This window comes from Malania oleifera, chromosome 11 (genome assembly GCF_029873635.1).
Source record: "Malania oleifera isolate guangnan ecotype guangnan chromosome 11, ASM2987363v1, whole genome shotgun sequence".
In the NCBI taxonomy this organism is placed as follows: Eukaryota; Viridiplantae; Streptophyta; class Magnoliopsida; order Santalales; family Ximeniaceae; genus Malania; species Malania oleifera.
Genome location: NC_080427.1, coordinates 34,399,544 through 34,419,444, shown reverse-complemented (window position 1 = coordinate 34,419,444; position 19,901 = coordinate 34,399,544). Strand labels below are relative to the sequence as shown.

The 19,901-nt window shown below is 36.0% G+C and overlaps 1 protein-coding gene across 1 annotated transcript; it reads right to left on the bottom strand.

Moving 5' to 3' along the window:
- Positions 1-3,325: 3,325 nt before the first annotated feature.
- LOC131167460 (cytokinin dehydrogenase 6-like) lies at positions 3,326-16,417 on the bottom strand. The gene is made up of 10 exons (XM_058126266.1): positions 16,261-16,417; positions 15,565-15,692; positions 15,240-15,431; positions 14,870-15,126; positions 14,472-14,758; positions 4,775-5,362; positions 4,458-4,585; positions 4,133-4,324; positions 3,763-4,028; positions 3,326-3,653 (listed from the first exon to the last, which is right to left on the bottom strand). Exons 1-10 carry the CDS (start codon positions 16,415-16,417, stop codon positions 3,326-3,328), a joined length of 2,523 nt encoding a protein of 840 aa, XP_057982249.1.
- Positions 16,418-19,901: the final 3,484 nt, after the last annotated feature.

The following is a 19,901-nucleotide window of genomic DNA, read 5'->3' as shown; positions in this document are numbered from 1 at the left end:
AACAGAAAAACACTTTCGTTTTGATACTAACTGAATGACCATTATTATTATTCTACTTTTTTTTTTTTGGGTTATTACACCTTATGTTTCTTGTCACATCACTTCGTCGAGCAAAGCCTTACTGTCCTTTGATGACTTGGAGCTTCAAGGTTTGGCTGAGTATCTGATTTGAGCTATGTGTGTCTCTAAATTCTCCCTTAGCTTCTCGTACACCTAATTCCTTGGTTTTAGCCTATTTTTCCTAAAAAGACCAACAAACCTTGCATAGCTCCAAACAATGATAACACTAGGTAATTACATAAAAAAATAAGGATAAATAAAGGTAGATAAGGGTCTAAATTCATGCATTTTAGGGACTCATTAGTACACAAAGCTCAAATCAGATGTTCATCTAAGCTGGTAGAGCCTCAAAGCATCAAAAGAAAAGAAGACTTTGTTTGATTATGTGGTTCGACCAGCAACACAAGGGGCGACCAAGTCTCAAACTGCAGACTCCAAGGTTCAGACTAAAGAAGAAATGTTGCAAGGTTTGACCAATTGGTCGACCAAGTGACCCTTCAGGGCAACCAAGTCGGGAACCTAAAGATTATTGAGTTAGAGATACTAAGAGTCTCGACCAACATCTCGACCAGAAAGACCTTAAGGGGTGCCAGGTCGAGTTCTTAAAGATAAATTGAAGTTGAGATCCTGCAAGTCTCGACCAGTAGCTCAACTTGCAAGACCCATTGGCATGACTAAGTCAAAGATGCTGAAGTTTGAATTCTTGATTTCCCACAAGCCTCAACCAGGGTGCGTCGAGGGGAAAGCATGGGTGCAACTTGGTCAACAGTGACGATCTTTTGAGTGAGATCTACTGCAAACTTACCTATTTTGAATTTCAAATCTTGTAAACCCTTTTGGGCATAAATAATATTTTTGAATATGTGCTTAGGGTTCCTCTTTGGCCTCTCTTAGGTTAGTAACAAACTTAAGAAGTCATTAAGAACCAAAGTAGGGTAGATTTACTGCTTTCATTTAAATTCCTACATTGGCTTATTCTTGGATTTGTAAAGGTCTGTGACAACCCTCTCACTCCTTATGTTGCTGAGTACATTAGGGTTCTCAGTTGTACTCTTGATTGTTAGTGACAGACTATTGAGTTTGCAATTAAGGCCATCTTTTTATTTGCCTTCATTTACTTGTTTTCCTTTACTACTTTGATTTACAAGCTTTCCGTTCCCTACTTTCATTTAAATACCATGCAAGTTATCATCTTTGAGAGTGATGATGCTCTAGGGGATATGATACCCTAGTTAGAGATTCAGCCTATTATACGAATTAGGCTACAGTTCATGTACGGGGTGAATTCATGATCGTTGAGATATAATATACCCTGGTTCCCAAATGTGCTCTAGACGGTTGGTGCACCTTCACTACTCTATGCCCTTGAATGGTTCACTTAGTTGTAAGCCTAAGACAGATAGTTAACCGAACATAACTTGCGCCAAACGACAGTTTAGGAGTGATTCATTATCATTAATTTGCTTTTTAGCAGTAGAGATAATATAGAATTTACATACTTTTAGTAGATTGTTAGAAAAACCTTTGAAAAATTGCTCATTTTTACCTTCTACACAAAGTGATAGTAAACTAGATTGGAAGTGGTGAATAATTGCACTAGAGTGTCTGTGGATCGATACTCGACTTACTCACTACTCTACTAAACTTGGGAGTAGTTAGGTTTATAAATTCTATTTTTGTTAGTTGAGGACCCAAGCCTTGGCGAGCCTACCACCTAGTCGAGGTGGCTAGACCATGGCTCACACCTTGCAGCACATTATTTGCAAAACAAATTTATTGCTTAAATCATTTTCAAATATGGTGTTTTAACTAAGAATTGAATTATGTCACTCATGTCATTTAATCTTGGGACTTTCATGTTAAAGACTCAAGTTCAAATCTTGATAGAGGCACGAAGGGATATGATATAAGAGATGAACTACCTCTGTTTGTTCAAACTTTCAATCGACTATATTCATGGTTAATGTTTGACATTATGTTGCACGTAATAATGAAGATTTAACTATCTATGTTGGAGCATCCTTGGTTTAGCATATTTTCAACATGCATGTCCCAACCTCACCTCCTCTTTCCTTTTTCTTTTTTTTTTTCTTTTTTTTGAATATCGCCGGGTGTCCACAACCATCAACGCACGTCCGTTTTATGGTCCGTACGCACTGGTCGTGACTAGTCCCATGCCCCGTGATGGCTACCCCACACCACCACGAGGAGGTTAAATCAGGAGCCAGTCGCAGGAATCGAACCCGGGATGTCAGGATTAGGCTCACCTCGTGAAAGGAAATCCCAAAGCCCGCCCTGCCAACTGAGCTACACCCTAGGGGTCTCACCTTCTCTTTCTTACCTACACACAATGTTGTCATCACTAACACTACTTCACACATTGTTATCTCCTCTTGCAATTTTAAGGCTAGTTAACATGAAACTGTAGTCTTTAGTACATTCAAAAAATTACCATACAAAGTATGTCAAATTTTATGGACTATGAACATAAATGGACCTTCCCTTACAATCAAACTTTCTAATAGCATTTGGATCGTCATAATTGAATATGGTGTTATGCACACTCCTTTGTTGATAGGTTAATCATGACTCTACCCTTCATCTTTTCCCTTTTAAATATTATTTTTTAACATCTTGTCCATTACTTTTCACATTTTTCTATTTTTTAGAAAGTAAAGATTGGAAACTCCCTACCAATAAATTCCATCGTGTTCCTCATATGACATCTCAATGGTTAAAGCTGCAACTTTCATAATGGTAGTTTCTATTTTGAATCTTGGGAAGCTTAGTAATAGGTATGGTAAGGGAGATGCCCAACGACCCATAGTGTATTCTAGGCCCAATGGCATTACAATTAACAAACAATAAATAAATCAATAAATTACTGTTTCACCAAATTATCCAATTTCTATCATTTACAACTTCCATGACTGTAATTCAAATTATTATTATTATTATTATTATTATTTTATTTTTTAAATCAGAGTGTATGCTATAATCATCCATCTAGTTTGAACAAAATCAATTGAAAATAAAACAAGAAGAATTAAAGGCAAAATGCATATGCGGAGACATAAACATATGTTAAGATGTATTATTATATAAAAAGGACAGACTTAGAGCCTCAAAAGCCTAAGCCAAACAACAACATGACAAGAAGACATGCACTGACAAGAGCACCCACTGGAAAAAGGGAAAAAACCATTTGTTGGATGGTAGAGGGAATACATTAAAACAACACACATATAGACCAATCCATCAGTACTTAAGAGATAGGCACTGAGGATCTTGGGAAGATTCCTTGACCAGGGGCAAGGATTCCAAATGGGTCATAAACTGATTTCCTCTTTTTGAAGACGTCCCAACGAGATGAACCAAAATGTTTTTGCCAATCAGCCTGGTTGTTTTGATATCCTAGATATTGTTTTACCGTAAGTTGAGCTCTCTCGCAAAAGTCTAGAATCCTTCTATTTTGATCTAATAATCTTTGTAAGTCATCTTGTTGCGCAGGAGATGGAAATGCTGCTGCTAGGATAGATACAAGGTATATATCACTTTCATCTGGGATAACAAAAGATGTGTTTTTGTTCCACCTACAATTTATGGACATGACAAATGGACGTAAGTTAATTAGTCAAGTAGCTTAGTAAATCAAAGAAATTCATATGTGAGTGTATATTGAATGCTTGCATATGTACGTACTTGTCAGTGTTAATTGGGTAGATTATAATAGGACCATTAGTTGCACGGTCAAAAATGTTGCCAAAGACCTCATCAGTGAATGCTTGAATTTTGCTTCTAGGGATCATAAGATTTAGCCATGGGTGAGGAACATTCCATGAATTTATTTTTCGGAGTGGTATCTCTGCAGTAATATGCACTCTATCAAGGAATTCTTCGTATGAAGCTTCTGTTATGGTAAGTGTTGATTGATTATAACTCAACCCGGACAACAAGTCCTTGATTTTCTGAACATGTGCATTAAAATTGATACAGTATTAGCAAGGATGAGTGCATGTATATAAATCATGTGTATATGCACAAATTTTTTCTTGAAACTAATTTCTTTTACCTGATCGGTAGCATTTCTTTGATCTGGGTTGAAATATTTGGCGACTTCTAAGCGATATCTGGTTGTTTTAGTAGTTATGTTTACCATAGCAAATCCCTCAATATAGTCGAATGTGTCATTACGAGATATCAAATCTACTTGGTCTTTGGAAAACATGGAAAAATTTGAGTAGATAGCCTCAACCACTTTCACCTACACGTTAAAATTATACAATTGATCCTTTAGTTAACTAATGCACAAACGACAATCATACTAACTAGCCAATGAATGATGCAACTAACCAATACTTTTTTTTGATTAATGAAAGAATTGTAAATATATTAACCTTTTGCGGTGCTGGTGCAAGAGCGATTCTAGCTTGGGTAATAATGCCAAATTGGCCAAGTCCCCCAAGCACGGCATAAAAGAGATCTGCATTCTCCTTTGCTGAACAATTGACTACATCTCCCTTTCCTACACTTATATTTTGTAAATCAGTCATTTCTTATATACTAACTTCTACTATATATGTGCCTATGCACACGCATTTGTTTATAAGGAAAATGAACTACAGAAGAAAAATGCATGTGCACATACATGCCTAGTGGAACTTAATCAAGATATTTGAAAAGAAAAAAATGTTTGGTCATGTAGTATATATACCTGTAACAACTTCAAGTTGGTAGACATTTTCAATTTGGGGTCCATATTTAAATGCCTGTCCACTTAATCCACCATTTGATAAAGTGCCCCCAACAGTGAGATAAAGGTAATCTGTCCAAGATTTTGGTGAGAGCCCATGATTAAGAGTTTCATTTAGAACATTTATCCATAGCTCTCCACCCGAGACATCAACATAGGGTTGATCCCCAATGTTAACTTGCATTTTTGGTCCTCGTAGTGATTGCATTTCAATAACCACTCCATTAAGGGCTTGTGCTTGACCATGAGCGCAATGACGATTGCCGCTTGCAGCAACTGTCATATCTGATAGCCTTGTTGTAGCTAGTCCAAAAATAAACTGTATTAGAATGGAAATGTCTTCAACTGATGCTTGATGTAGAATTCTCCATGGGAGGTTATGGGTTATGTTGCCATAATCAGTGGCCGCTTCATTCAAATCATCGGAGCTAAAATACCCATATTTTAGATCTAATTTCTCAAATGATGGCAGTAAACTGGATGGTGTCTTCAAGTTTGAGGCACTCTGACTAGTACTAGGAAGTTTGGAACAAAGGTTGATCTTGAAAACTAAAGAATTCAAGAACAGAATGATGAAAAGTTTGAAGAACTTGAGGTTGTTTTTGTGAAGAAAGCCATAATGTGATGAACCCATTAGAGAGAGAACTCTTCTACAAGGTTCCTTGTTGACAAAACCAAAAGGAGAACTACAAAAGAGTGTGAGAAAACTGAAGTTAAATAGGGGAGTTAAAAGGAATATTTTGACTAATGACAGTCAATACATGAAAATTAACACGTGCCTTTAAATAGAAAATATAAAATATCATATACCCTAGATAGGGCATGTAACCTTAGAGTGCATATCCTAAATACCGATGTCAATGCTTGTAAAGATGATGGTGTTATGGAAAGGATAAATCATATTGAATATAATCCTCTAGTGTACCCCTTCAATAGGAAGGTAAACAAATAGGAAAATTTTGAGAAACAAACACAATAGCATATATGTGCAATAAATAAAAATTTGATTGAAGGGGAAGAGAAATACTTACAAGGATTAATTTGTCCCTACAGGATGAAACCCATTGATCCTAGGAAGTTATTTTAATGATTGGACCCATTAAGTATTGGTGGAACCTACACAAAAACATGTCTCTTATTTTTATGGGCCTAAATGATATACTAGCATAATGTAATTAGAACATACTAAATCTTTTATGAAGGAAGCTTTTCTCCTATGTCTTTGTCAAAATTAAATCTTAAGAAATGAATTTTTGTAAAAATAAATAAATGCATGTTTAATCCTACGAGTGCAATCCTATGGTGCAAACCTTTATAGAGAAAATAAAATGGATGATTTTGAGGGTGCAAGCTCCTAGAGCATGCCATTAAAAAAAAGTAAAAGAATAATTTTGGAATTATGGTAAAACTCCTCTTGCATTTGAATAGACAATCAACAACAAATCTTGGAGGATGCAAAACTAATAAACTATTTACGTATTTTGAGTTAGAGTTTGAAAAGAATTGCCAAACTAATTGAAAAGTCCAAACCTAAACTAATATTGGATTAGTGCCGAAATTTAATTAGAGGTAAAAGAAATTTAGTCTGTGTTTGAGCTAAACTCAAGAAAGGTAAAGATTAGCTCAATAACTATACTAACGTCTATCTATCTGTTTGAACCCATTATAGCTAAAAACTATCTATAGGAAATCAAAAGCTCCATTATCTCTTCAAAAGAAAAAAAATTCCTTTTGCTTTTTTCTTCAAACTACATAATTATGTACATAATACATACATACAAATACACATGCACACACACCTTTTGTATTTTTTGTATATAATAATAATAATAATAACAATAATAATAATAATAATAATATTTCTTTTTTAGATTCTCGTGGTAATATGTAATTCATAGACTATTTCTAAGCCCTTACAATTTTCATAGGGTAGTTTTGAAGTGTGTTCCTTGATTTATGCACTAAAAAGCAGTTGGAATGTTGAAAAAAAAAAATTTCCTTTTGTAGCTTCGGTTAAATTTTTGTATCTCTTTGCTAATCTATGGACAGAGTGTACATCTATTCTTTCATAGTCAAGATTTCTTTTTTAAAAAAGTAAAATTCATCTTGTATCTCTTGTTTTCTTAATGTTTCTTTAGTTAATAATGGGTTGTAAAGTTTGGATAGATTTCATACTTCATTAAATAATATTTTTGTTCTTTAGTCATTTAAAGATCTTTTTGTAGTACTTTGGGGGTATTAATCCTTCTATATTTCGTAGCAATGGTCACTATTGTCCAAATAATAAGTACATATGCTTGTTCAAATAAATAGAATTAAAAATATTTTGTGGCCCTAGTCGTAAAACTATCTTCATATTGTGATTTTGACAGATAGCATTAGCAAACGATATGATTTCCTTGAACTATTATTTCTTAATTAGTTTTTTCTTTTCTTTTAAATACTATTTTTGGGCGTAGTTTGTCCTTGTATTACTACAAAAAAATAGTTTTGAAAATTCTTCTTTTAAGGGCATAGCTCACACATTTAAATAGAAAATAAAATGGGACATTCTATGGGTACAAACTTCCTAGTGCATATCAACCTTCATAATAATAATAATAATAAGATGCAAACAATGCAAAATTAGCAAACCTAGAGTTTGAATAGATTGATTAAGCTATGCCTTTCAATGAAAAATAAGGCTAACAAGTCCTAGGAAACATGCATTCAATTGGACAAAAGAAATTAAACAAATAGTTAGTGGACTCTATTTATGTTGCAAGAAACACCATTAATTGAAAAGAAGATTATAAATCTATGAAATTTGATGATCCACAAGCACATTGCCTTGATTATAGAAAAACTAATCAAGACCTTTCAAAGAAAAATAAGGCTAACAAGTCCTTGGAAATGCAACTCTCTAGCACATGCATTCAATTGGACAAAAGAAATTAAACAAATAGTTAGTGGACTCTATTTATGTTACAAGAAACACAGTTAATTGAAAAGAAGATTAGAAATCTACGAAATTTGATGATCCACAAGCACAATGCCTTGATTATAGAAAAACTAATTATTTTACATGATTGATGCGCACAACACCTAAAATATTATAAAGACACCATTTTAAATTGTTGGTCTCATCAACACCATGAAACAAGCAAAAAGTTTATTGGGAGAAAAAAGAACTTACTTTTTATTTAAAAAAGTTGATGAAATCATAGAGGACTTTCTGAGCAAGAATGAGACTGCTTAAGGGCCTAAATTCTTTATTTGCTTTTTGCTATTTAAAGATTTAAATTAAATTACTTTATGTTCAGTTATATAATAAAGTATACTCCTTCCCCGGACCATGTTTAGTGCATAGAAATTATATGTTTAAAAATTATATAATTGAGTATATCATCTCATAATACTCAGAGAAACTAAGGAACAATATTTGCATAGGAAACCTGTAGACACCCCAATTTTGACTGGGCTTATTTTCTCTTCTCATAGGGGGGCCCTTTGTTGCTTGTTCCCTCGTAATGTGGAAAGCATCTGGGGACCCTTCGTAACAACCTGGTAATTTATCTAAAATAGGGGTCAATTTTATATTCAGAAAATTTAAAAGTCTTTTAAAAAATATATATATTATTAAATTCTTTTACATTCTTGTGGATTAAGTCCTTTTGTTTTAGGTTCCTTTGTTTGATTTCACTTTAATTGAGTTCTTTCATTCCATGTTCCTTGAATCAAATCCTTTTATTTTAAGCCCCCTTAATTGAACCCTTTTTATTGAGTCCTTTTGTTTTAAAATTGTGTCATTTACATTGAGTCCTTTTAAGCTAGCGTCCTTTTACTTTAAAATTGAGTCCTTTTTATTGAGTCCTTTTGTTTTAAAATTTCATTTGCATTGAGTCCTTTTAAACTAGAGTCATTTTGTGTTAAAATTGAGTCCTTTTAAAATGGAGTCCTTTTGTTTCTTTAAATTAAGTTCACCCCTTTTTCAATGGGGTCCCCTAAAAGCAATTATTGAAGACAAAAGCAAGTCCTCATATTTATTACAAATATAGGGGAAATATATAGTACGAGGTATATAGGGAGAATACATGTGGGAAAATCTCAACCAAAATACAGGGGGGGGGGGGGGAGATCGAATAAGCATCTTGCGCATGCCGAAATATCCCTAGCACCTTCGTGGACACCTACATCCAAAATCAAAGGAAAATCAGCCAATAAAAGGCAAAAAATTTGAATGTTCTATGAGAATTAATGGAAAAATTTGCAACATCTACAAGATTAATTCTATGGATTAAATGAAAAGAAAATGCAAGAGTGTTATCTGAATGATTCTGTGAATTAATTAGAAACAATATGCAAGATTGATATCTAAATGATTCCATGAATTAAGTAAAAAATCTACAAGATTGCAATCTTAGCCAAAGTCCCGAGCCTATAAATAGGGAGGACTCGTAGAAGCGGGACACCAATCCATAGATAGAAATACCCAAAAAAAAAAAGAAAAGAAAAGAAAAAAGAGAGTTGAGAAGTAGTGTGTGTGCAAAATTCATTTTGAATGTTGCAGTATGAGATTCATAGTGTCAGGGCATTCCGAAGGTCATACAATGTATGTTGTGCAGTATAATTAACAACTGATGGTGGCAAAGACAATTCATAAGTCACGAGCAATCAGAAGGAATTAAGAGAATAATCAGAAAGCAATCTAGGATTAAGAAGTAAGCAGCAATTAGAGGTATTCCCTATAACGAACAGTACAAAGCAATCCTTGAAGTAGAAACAACAACATCAAAGCAACAAGGTATCAAGATTCATTCTAAAGATTGGAGGAGTACAAGAATCTAGGTAAGTTTGTTTGTTTGTTTGTTTGTTTTTACTTATTATTATCACTCAACACTCATTTCAAAATAGGAATCAAAATATTTTGAAAGCAGTTAGCCCAGATCCAAGGATCCAGATCCGACCCATCAACTCGAACTAGTTACCCGTTGACCGACCCATTTGACCAAACCCAAGTGGCCTGACCCATCTTGAGGACTAGAGACCCATATCAAAACTAGATATGGATCCATTAGCACTTGAGCACAGACCAGTTTAAGAAACTCCAGTGGGTTTGAGCCCCCACAACCCATGAATCATTTTCAAATAAGTTGGGCCTAGCCCAAGTTTTGGAAAACCCATAGCCCATGGCTCATTGTAAAACTCATAAGTCCTAGGCCCAATATTTTTTTAAAACCCATAGCCCATAACTCATTTTTAAAATTCACGTGACCCAAGCCTCATTTTGGGAAAACATAAAGCCCATAGCTCATTTTTAAGACTCATAGGGGGGGCCTAGGCCCAATTTTAAACTCTGTGCGTGCTTTTTTTTTTTAGAAAAAAAATCAGACAAACGTGGGCCAAACTCCCTAATCCAAACAACCCCTGAGACTGATGAGTGAGTTAACCCACTCACCGAATCCACCAAGGCATAACTCGGTGAGTTGACGCACTTGAGTCAACCCAAAATCAGTGGGTTGCTTCAGATCTCATATCCAAAGAAAAGGCTGAACCTCAGTGCATTGATGAATCAAAATAAAATGAAAAAAAAAATATTAGGGAAAAATGGAAAACTTTTCTAATAGCCAAATCCCTTCAAGTCAGTTTGATCCAAACTTGCAAAATTGTGAGGTGCGTGGATCAGCAAAGAAAAGAAAAAAAGATGAGTGTATAAAGGAAACCATTACAAAAGGAGAGGGAGAAAATAGAAGAAGAATAGATTGGAGAAAGGAGATGGAAACAGAGGAAGGAGAAGAAGAAAGGAGGGGAAGAAATCAAGAAAAAGAAATGAAGAAGAAGAAGAAGAAGAAGAATAAGATGATGATGATGATGATGAATCCGAGAGGGAGGGAGAGAGAGAAAGAGAGGAATAGCGAAGAAAGTTTGGGAGAGGAAAGAGAGAGTGGAAATCAAAAACAGGAAAGAAAGAAAAAAAATTTGGTTTTAATATTAAAGGGTTTAGTGAACATGTGTCACCACCAAATGGTGACATGTGGCATAATCTCATCCATGCTTTTGGTATGCGACGTATTTCAACCAGAGTCGTCCAATCTATGTTTTCTCCGAACAGTACAGACCATGCCAAATCATTCATCCTTATCTATTAATCCGAACAGCCCAATGAGTGACATGTGGTAAGGTTCTCATTTTGTGCTAACAAGTTGGTAGACTTGCCAAGGCTTGGGTCCTTAACTACCAAAAGTAATATTTATACTATCTGACTATCTCAAGTTCAGCAGAAAGTGGGGAAGTCAGGTGTCAATCCACAGGGACTAAACCGTGCAATTGTAAAACTTTTCTCAATTAGTTTATTAACACCTTGTGAAAAAAAAAAGAAGATAAATAGATGATATTTTGTAATGGAGGTTTTGCGAACAACTACTAGAAAGCAAGTAAAATCTATATTACCCTACATGATAAGGCGTTGCTAAGACATGAATCAGACGTTGGACTTCATGCCTCTGACTACGTTCAATCAGGTATACATAAGAGTGCTAACCTAAGCCTCTCAAGCCAAAGCGGGAGAGGGTCATTCAAGGACACAAGGTAGCAAGGGTACACCAAACGTCTGGAGCACGGTCAAGTTTCGGATTATACCCCATCTCAACGATAAGAAAAACACCTCCACATATTCGTAGCCAACTACTTCTACCTGACAGAAACTATAGAAGTGTTATTCCTTGTTGTAACCTTTCATCATTCATCAAAGCAATAATTCAAAAACGGTAAAGGAAAGCATGTAAATGAAAATAGTAAATAGAAAGCAAGTTAAAGATCAATCCTTTTCTATTCAGAATGTTTGTCACTAATGCTAGCAGGAACAAGTGAATGATCATGTAATATACACAGAGAATACATGAACGTTGCTGGTTATCATAGATCCTCGGACACTTCATGCACAAATCAAAACATGAATTGAAATCTAATCTACTCCTACACTAACTTGGATCTCAATGACGTCTTAGGTCTCTCACTAACCTAAAAGAGTCCAAAAGGGAACCCAGAGCTCATGTTCGTAGCAAATACTTATAGGTTTTAGGGTTTATAATGATTGGTTTATAGTATGGCTCAGCAAGTTATAGCTGAGATTGCTCGGAGCTCCAGGGAACGGGGAGGTCCATCTCTAGTTTAGGGATGCACGATAGAAAAACTAATGAAGATGAACCCATCAGCATTTCCAGGAGCGGCTAACCCTACAGTTGTGGAGAACTAGATGCAGGAGGTAGAGAAGATTCTGACTGTAATTCATTGCACCGATGAGTAGAGGGTCCTATATGCTACATATAGATTGGCGGGGGAGGCTGAGAGATAGTGGATGGCCATTAGATTGTTGGAGGAGTAAAGAACAATTCCAGTGCCGATGACCTGGGCTTGATTCAAGGATGTATTCTTCACTAGATACTATCCTGTCTCAGTTAGAGAGGCTTAAGTATAGGAGTTTTTAAGCTTGTCTCAGGGATCATTGACCATCCAGCAATACACGGTGAAATTTATTGAGCTATCGTGTTTCTACCCTCATATTGTTCCAGATAAAGTTAAGAAGACTAGAATGTTCGAGAGAAACCTGAGGAGTGATATTTACAGACATGTGGCAGTATTTAGGATAGAGGATTTTTCAGAGCTAGTTGATCGGGCTATAATAACAGAGGAGAGTTTGCTGAGAGAGACTGAGATACAGGGCTAGAAGAAGAGGACCGCACCCTCAAGTTTTCAGGTGGGTCCCAATCGAGGCCCTTGGAGAGAAGGTAGATCTTGTGGTTCAAAGGCAGATGGTAGAGCACGGTGGATTTTAAGGTGGACAGCCTTTTGCCACTTGTCCCAGATGTGGACGGAGACACCCTAGTGAGTGCCAGCTGGGGGAGAATGTCTGTTATCGTTTCGGGAGGCCCGCCCATATGGCTCGATCATGTCAGATGTTGTTGAGTTATGCATCGGCTCACAGACCATTGCTAGGTGGGTACCAGGTGCCCTGTGGAGGTCAGTAGAGGAATACTGCGCCGATGAGAGTCTATGTGTTGATACTGGGTGATGTCGAGACGGCCGGAGACATAGTCACAAGTAGCCTCATTGCTTTACCATATAAAGTTATTATTTTATTTGATATAGGTGGCACCCATTCCTTTCTATCGACAGGGTATGTAAGAATAACTGGGGTAGAGGCACAACTATTATATGTAGAGCTATCTATGGGTACGCTGATGGGATCTGTGGAAAGATGCAGGAAGGTGCTTCGGAATTTTCCAGGAAGTATTCAGCAGAAAGTATTACTAGCTAATCTCGTGGTCCTAGATATGTGAGGGTATAAACTTTCAGACTTCACGTACCTTTAGTTCTGAGGGAATATGTATATATTTATATATTACGTATATTTTTGTATTATTTATTTATTTATTTATTTTGCATGTATATTGGTAAATTCACTATAGGAGTAATTTTAAAGAATTTTTAAATTAACTTAAAGATAATTCCAAATTAATTAGGTAACGTTCGTAAGAACGGTTGCGTAGAGCGTGCTTGTACCTTCCCCTCACGTAACCGAACTCCCGACCCCAACTCTAGTAACATAGCCCCATTCTACCCTTAACGGGACAGTAATCATGTGTTCTAACCACACTAAAAGGTTAGTGGAGACCCCGATATTCCTTATTTTTCCTGAAAATCATAAATAACATTTTTATTTCGCCGCCCAGGGCACACGCACTTCGTGACGTTGCGACAATCTCCTCTTACAATTTTAAGGCTAGTTAACATGAAACTGTACACTTTAGTACCATTCAAAAAATTACCATACAAAGTATGTCAAATTTTATGGACTATGGACATAAATGGATCTTCCTTTACAATCAAAATTTCTAATAGCATTTGAATCGTCATAATTGAATCTGGTGTTATGCATACTCTTTTGTTGATAGGTTTATCATGACTCTACCTTTCATCTTTTCCCTTTTAAATATTATCTATTAACATCTTATCCATTACTTTTAACATTTTTCTATTTTTTACAAAGTAAAGACTGGAAGCTCCTTACCAATAACTTCCATCGTGTTCCCCATATGACATCTCAATGGTTAAAGCTGCAACTTTCATAATCGTAGTTTCTATTTTGAATCTTGGGAAGCTTAGTAATAGGTATGGTAAGGGAGATGCCCAACGACCCATAGTGTATTCTAGGCCCAATGGCATTACAATTAACAAACAATAAATAAATCAATAAATTACTGTTTCACCAAATTATCCAATTTCTATCATTTACAACTTCCATGACTGTAATTCAAATTATTATTATTATTATTATTATTTTATTTTTTAAATCAGAGTGTATGCTATAATCATCCATCTAGTTTGAACAAAATCAATTGAAAATAAAACAAGAAGAATTAAAGGCAAAATGCATATGCGGAGACATAAACATATGTTAAGATGTATTATTATATAAAAAGGACAGACTTAGAGCCTCAAAAGCCTAAGCCAAACAACAACAAGACAAGAAGACATGCACTGACAAGAGCACCCACTGGAAAAAGGAAAAAAACCATTTGTTGGATGGTAGAGGGAATACATTAAAACAACACACACATAGACCAATCCATCAGTACTTAAGAGATAGGCACTGAGGATCTTGGGAAGATTCCTTGACCGGGGGCAAGGATTCCAAATGGGTCATAAACTGATTTCCTCTTTTTGAAGGCGTCCCAACGAGATGAACCAAAATGTTTTTGCCAATCAGCCTGGTTGTTTTGATATCCTAGATATTGTTTTACCGTAAGTTGAGCTCTCTCGCAGAAGTCTATAATCCTTCTATTTTGATCTAATAATCTTTGTAGGTCATCCTGTTGCGCAGGAGATGGAAATGCTGCTGCTAGGATAGATACAAGGTATATATCACTTTCATCTGGGATAACAAAAGATGTGTTTTTGTTCCACCTACAATTTATGGACATGTGACAAATGGACGTAAGTTAATTAGTCAAGTAGCTTAGTAAATCAAAGAAATTCATATGTGAGTGTATATTGAATGCTTGCATATGTACATACATGGCAGTGTTAATTGGGTAGATTATAATAGGACCATTAGTTTCACAGTCAAGAATGTTGCCAAAGACCTCATCTATGAATGCTTGAATTTTGCTTCTAAGGATCATAAGATTTAGCCATGGGTGAGGAACATTCCATGAATTTATTTTTCGGAGTGGTATCTCTGCAATAATATGCACTCTATCAAGGAATTCTGTGTATGAAGCTTCTGTTATGGTAAGTGTTGATTGATTATAACTCAACCCAGACAACAAGTCCTTGATTTTCCGAACATGTTCATTAAAATTGATACAGTATTAGCAAGGATGAGTGCATGTATATAAATCATGTGTATATGCACAAATTTTTTCTTGAAACTAATTTCTTTTACCTGATCGGTAGCATTTCTCTGATCTGGGTTGAAATATTTGGCGACTTTTAATCGATATCTGGTTGTTTTAGTAGTTATGTTTACCATAGCAAATCCCTCAATATAGTCGAATGTGTCATTACGAGATATCAAATCTACTTGGTCTTTGGAAAACAAGGAAAAATTTGAGTAGATAGCCTCAACCACTTTCACCTACAGGTTAAAATTATACAATTGATCCTTTAGTTAACTAATGCACAAACGACAATCATACTAACTAGCCAATGAATGATGCAACTAACCAATACTTTTTTTTTATTAATGAAAGAATTGTAGATATATTAACCTTTTCCGGTGCTGGTGCAAGAGCGATTCTAGCTTGGGTAATAATGCCAAATTGTCCAAGTCCTCCAAGCACGGCATAAAAGAGATCTGCATTCTCCTTTGCTGAACAATTGACTACATCTCCCTTTCCTACACTTATATTTTGTAAATCAGTCATTTCTTATATACTAACTTCTACTATATATGTGCCTATGCACACGCATTTGTTTATAAGGAAAATGAACTACGTACGAGCTCCGATCGAAACGATTCAAATTTTTGGAGAAATAAAAAAGGATTATCTACAATTTCCGTGTTTTGAGTTTCAAGCGACATAGGCTCCAAGATGGTCAAATTTGGCTGTGAACACAAATAATAAAAATGAAAAAAAAAAAACGAAAAAAAAAAAGAAAAAAAAAATATTAAATGAAGTTTGATGTGACTCGGCCATGCAAGGCCGGGTCGGGTTGTAGCTTCACGGGCCTAGGGCTATACTCCCCCCTCCCTATTTATTTTCCCTCCTTCTCCCCTGCGCAGTTGTGCCCCCGGCACCACCTCTCTTTCTCCCTTCTATCTCTCCTCATCTCTTCTTCTTGCTCCTTTTTTCTCCCTTTCTTCTTCTCTCAATCTCATTCTCTTCCCCTATTTCTCTCCCTATTTTTTTTTTTTTATTCAGTTTTCCATCTTGCTCAGCCTCTTAGCCTCTCCATCACTGCACCATCCCCGAGCTCCTCTGCTGTAGCTCCGCCACCTGAGGCTCCTGCAACCCTCACAGCCCTTCCACGAACCTGTAGCACCAGCCACAGCACAGCTCCGCCTTGGCCAGCCTCACAACTTCTCCGCTCCAGCTGAGGAGGCCAGCGACTCCACAACATAGCAAGCCAGCAGCCGAACCAAGAAGCACTAGCGGTTCTTCCAGCCGAGCGCCACCACAGACAATAGCTCAGCTCCACAGCAGAACAGAGTAGCCCGAGAACCTCCCCTGCAGTTTCTTTCTCTCCCTTTCCCTCTATCTCTCTCTCTCTCTCTCTCTCTCTCTCTCTCTCTCTCTCTCTCTCTCTCTCTCCTTTTCTTTTCTTCTTTAATATTAAGTTGGATGTCAGTACTTTTTTTTTTTGAAGTTATTGGAAAAGAGAGTTGAATCTTGGATGCTCTTTACAGTATTTTATTATTCTTGCTGCAGTTATTTATTTATTTTTCAAGTATTTATTTATGTATTTATTCTCAAGTAGATTAGTGGTAGTTTTAATATTAGCTTAGTGTTTCATTATTTGCTTAAAATAATAATAAAATAAAATACAAAAAGCAAAAAAAATTGTTTTTATTAAATTAGCTGTCTTCTTCTCTTAAAATTTAAGTTTTGGTTGAAGCCTAATTTAGTTTAGGGTCCCTTCCATTAAAGTTCGTATTTTGTGTGTTTTAATTACGTGTTTAAAGTTACCGTTCTTAGTTAACGCGTGTTCCGATATTTCTTTGAGTAGACTAGGATTTCCTGTTTTTGTTCTTTAATTCACTACATGTTATTTTTAGGACTTTAAATTACGTCTCATTTAATTCGTTAAAAGTGAAATTGAACCATCTTGAAAATCCAGAATCTGAACTAAGTTCAGTACCTTTTTAACTTCGATTGGAAGAAAGTAAAATTGGAGATTAAACGCATTCACTAAGGAGACGATCTAGCCCTTGTGGCGAGTAATACACGACGTAACTCCTATACTTGAGATAGCCCTAGTGCTACTCATTTTTAGAACTGAGTCATTGATAGATATTAAAGCTCATTAATATTGAAAGTGGTTTATTTAATTTTTGAGTTTTGGAAGCTTGGTTGAATTCATATTGAAATCCGGCTTATCTTGTTAAGTGGGTTGTCATATTCAAAAGCTGAATCTTGGAAGCATTGATGGAATTGATATATTGTTTCATATTGCGAAACTCATTTTGGTTGATTGAATTGGTTTATTGGGTGTTGATTTAAAGTGCTGGAAGAAGTCTTGAAAAACCTACAAAGTATTCAATTTGGTATGCTCATTCATAAAGAATTATAACCAAATTAATTCTAAAATGAACTTGTGATTGAAATTCAAATCAACTATACATGTGTGATTGTTGAAATTAAAAAGAATTGAGAAAGAATTAATAAAATAGGTTATAAAGAGACTTTTTAAAATCCCAATTCACCCCCCTTTTGGGAGTACACCTTCCTTTTCATTGGTCACCCTTAAGAGTCACTTGGTTGAGACTTGGTTGATCCTTGCAGCAATTCTTCTTCACTTTGAACCTTAGAACCTGTGGATGAGGACTTGGTTGCCCTTTGTGCTGCTAGTCGCACCACTTGGTCGAGCAAAGACTTCTTTTCCTTGGATGATCTGGAGCTTTGGAGCTTGGCTGAACATCTGATTTGAGCTTTGCGTATCCCAAATTCCCTTTTAGCTTCTCGTACGCCTAATTCCTTGGTTTTAACCTATTTTTCCTGAAAAGACCAACAAACTTTGCATAGCTCCGAACAATGTTAACACTGGGTAATTACATAATAAATTAAGGATTAAAAAAGATAGATAAGAGTCTAAATTCATGCATTTTAGGGACTCATCATTGCACAAAGCTCAAATAAGATGTTCATCCAAGCTACTAGAGCCTCAAATCATCAAAGGAAAAGAAGACTTTGTTCGACCATGTGGTGTGACTACCAACACAAAGGGCGACCAAGTCTCAAGTTGCAGACTCCAAGGTTTAGACTAAAGAAGAAATGTTGCAAGGTTTGACCAATTGGTCGACCAAGTGACCCTTAGGGGTGACCAAGTCGAGAACCTAAAGATTACTGAGTTAGAGATACTAAGAGTCTCGACCAACATCTCAACCAGGAAGACCTTGAGGGGCTGCCAGGTCGAGTTCCTGAAGCTGAACTGAAGTTGAGATCCTGCAAGTCTCGACCAGCAGATCGACCAGTAAGACCCATTGGCGTGACTAAGTTGAAGATGCTGAAGTTTGAATTCCTGATTTCCCGCGAGCCACGACCAGGGTGCGTCCAGTGGAAAGCATGGGTGCAACTTGGTCAACAATGACGATCTTCTGCGTGAGATCTAGTGCAAGCTTTCCTATTTTGAATTTCAAATCTTGTAAACCCTTTTGGGTATAAATAATATTTTTGAATATGTGCTTAGGGTTCCTCTTCGGCCTCTCCTAGGTTAGTGACAAACTTAAGAAGTCATTGAGAACGAAAGTAGGGTAGATTTACTGCTTTCATTTAAATTCTTGTATTGGCTTATGCTTGGATTTGTGAAGGTCTGTGACAACCCTGTCATTCTTTGTGTTACAGAGTACATTAGGGTTCTTAGTTGTACTCTTGATTGTTAGTGATAGATTATTGAGTTTGCAATTAAAGCCATATATTTCCTTTCATTTAAATGCTTTCACTTACTTGCTTTCCTTTACTACTTTGATTTACATGCTTTCCTTTACCTGCTTTCATTTAAATACCATGCAAGTAATCATCTTTGAGAGTGATGATGCTCTAAGGGATATGATAGCCTAGTTAGAGATTCAGTCTACTAAACGGATTAGGCTACGGTTCATGTATGGGATGAATTTGTGATCGTTGAGATAGAATATACCTTGGTTCCCAACTATGCTCTAGACGGTTGGTGCAACTTCATTACTCTATGCCCTTGAATGGTTCACTTAGTTGTTAGTCTAAGATGGATAGTTAACCAAACATAACTTGCACCAAACGACAGTCTAGGAGTGATTCATGATCCTTGATCTACTTTTTAGCAGTAGAGATAATATAGAATTTACATGCTTTCAGTAGATTGTTAGAAAAACCTTTGAAAAATCTCTCATTTTTGCCTTTCAACACAAAGTGATAGTAAACTAGATTGGAAGTGGTGAATAATTGCACTAGAGTCCCTGTGGATCGATACCCGACTTATTCACTGCTCTACTAAACTTGGGAGGAGTTAGGTTTATAAATTTTATTTTTGGTATTTGAGGACCCAAGCCATGGCAAGCCTACCACATAGTCGAGGTGGCTAGACCATGGCTCACACCTCGCAACACATTATTTGCAAAAAAATTTTTTTTGCTACAATCATTTTCAAATATCGTGTTTTAATTGAGAATTGAATTAAGTCACTTAGGTCATTTAATCCTGGGACTTTCATGTTAGAGACTCAAGTTTAAATCTTGATAGAGGCATGAAGGGATATGATACAAGAGATGAGCTACCTCTATTTTTACAGACTTTCAATCAACTATATTCATGGTTAATGTTTGACATTATGTTGCACATAATAATGAAGAATTAACTATCTATGATGGAGCATCCTTGGTTTAGCATATTTTCAACATGCATGCCCCAAC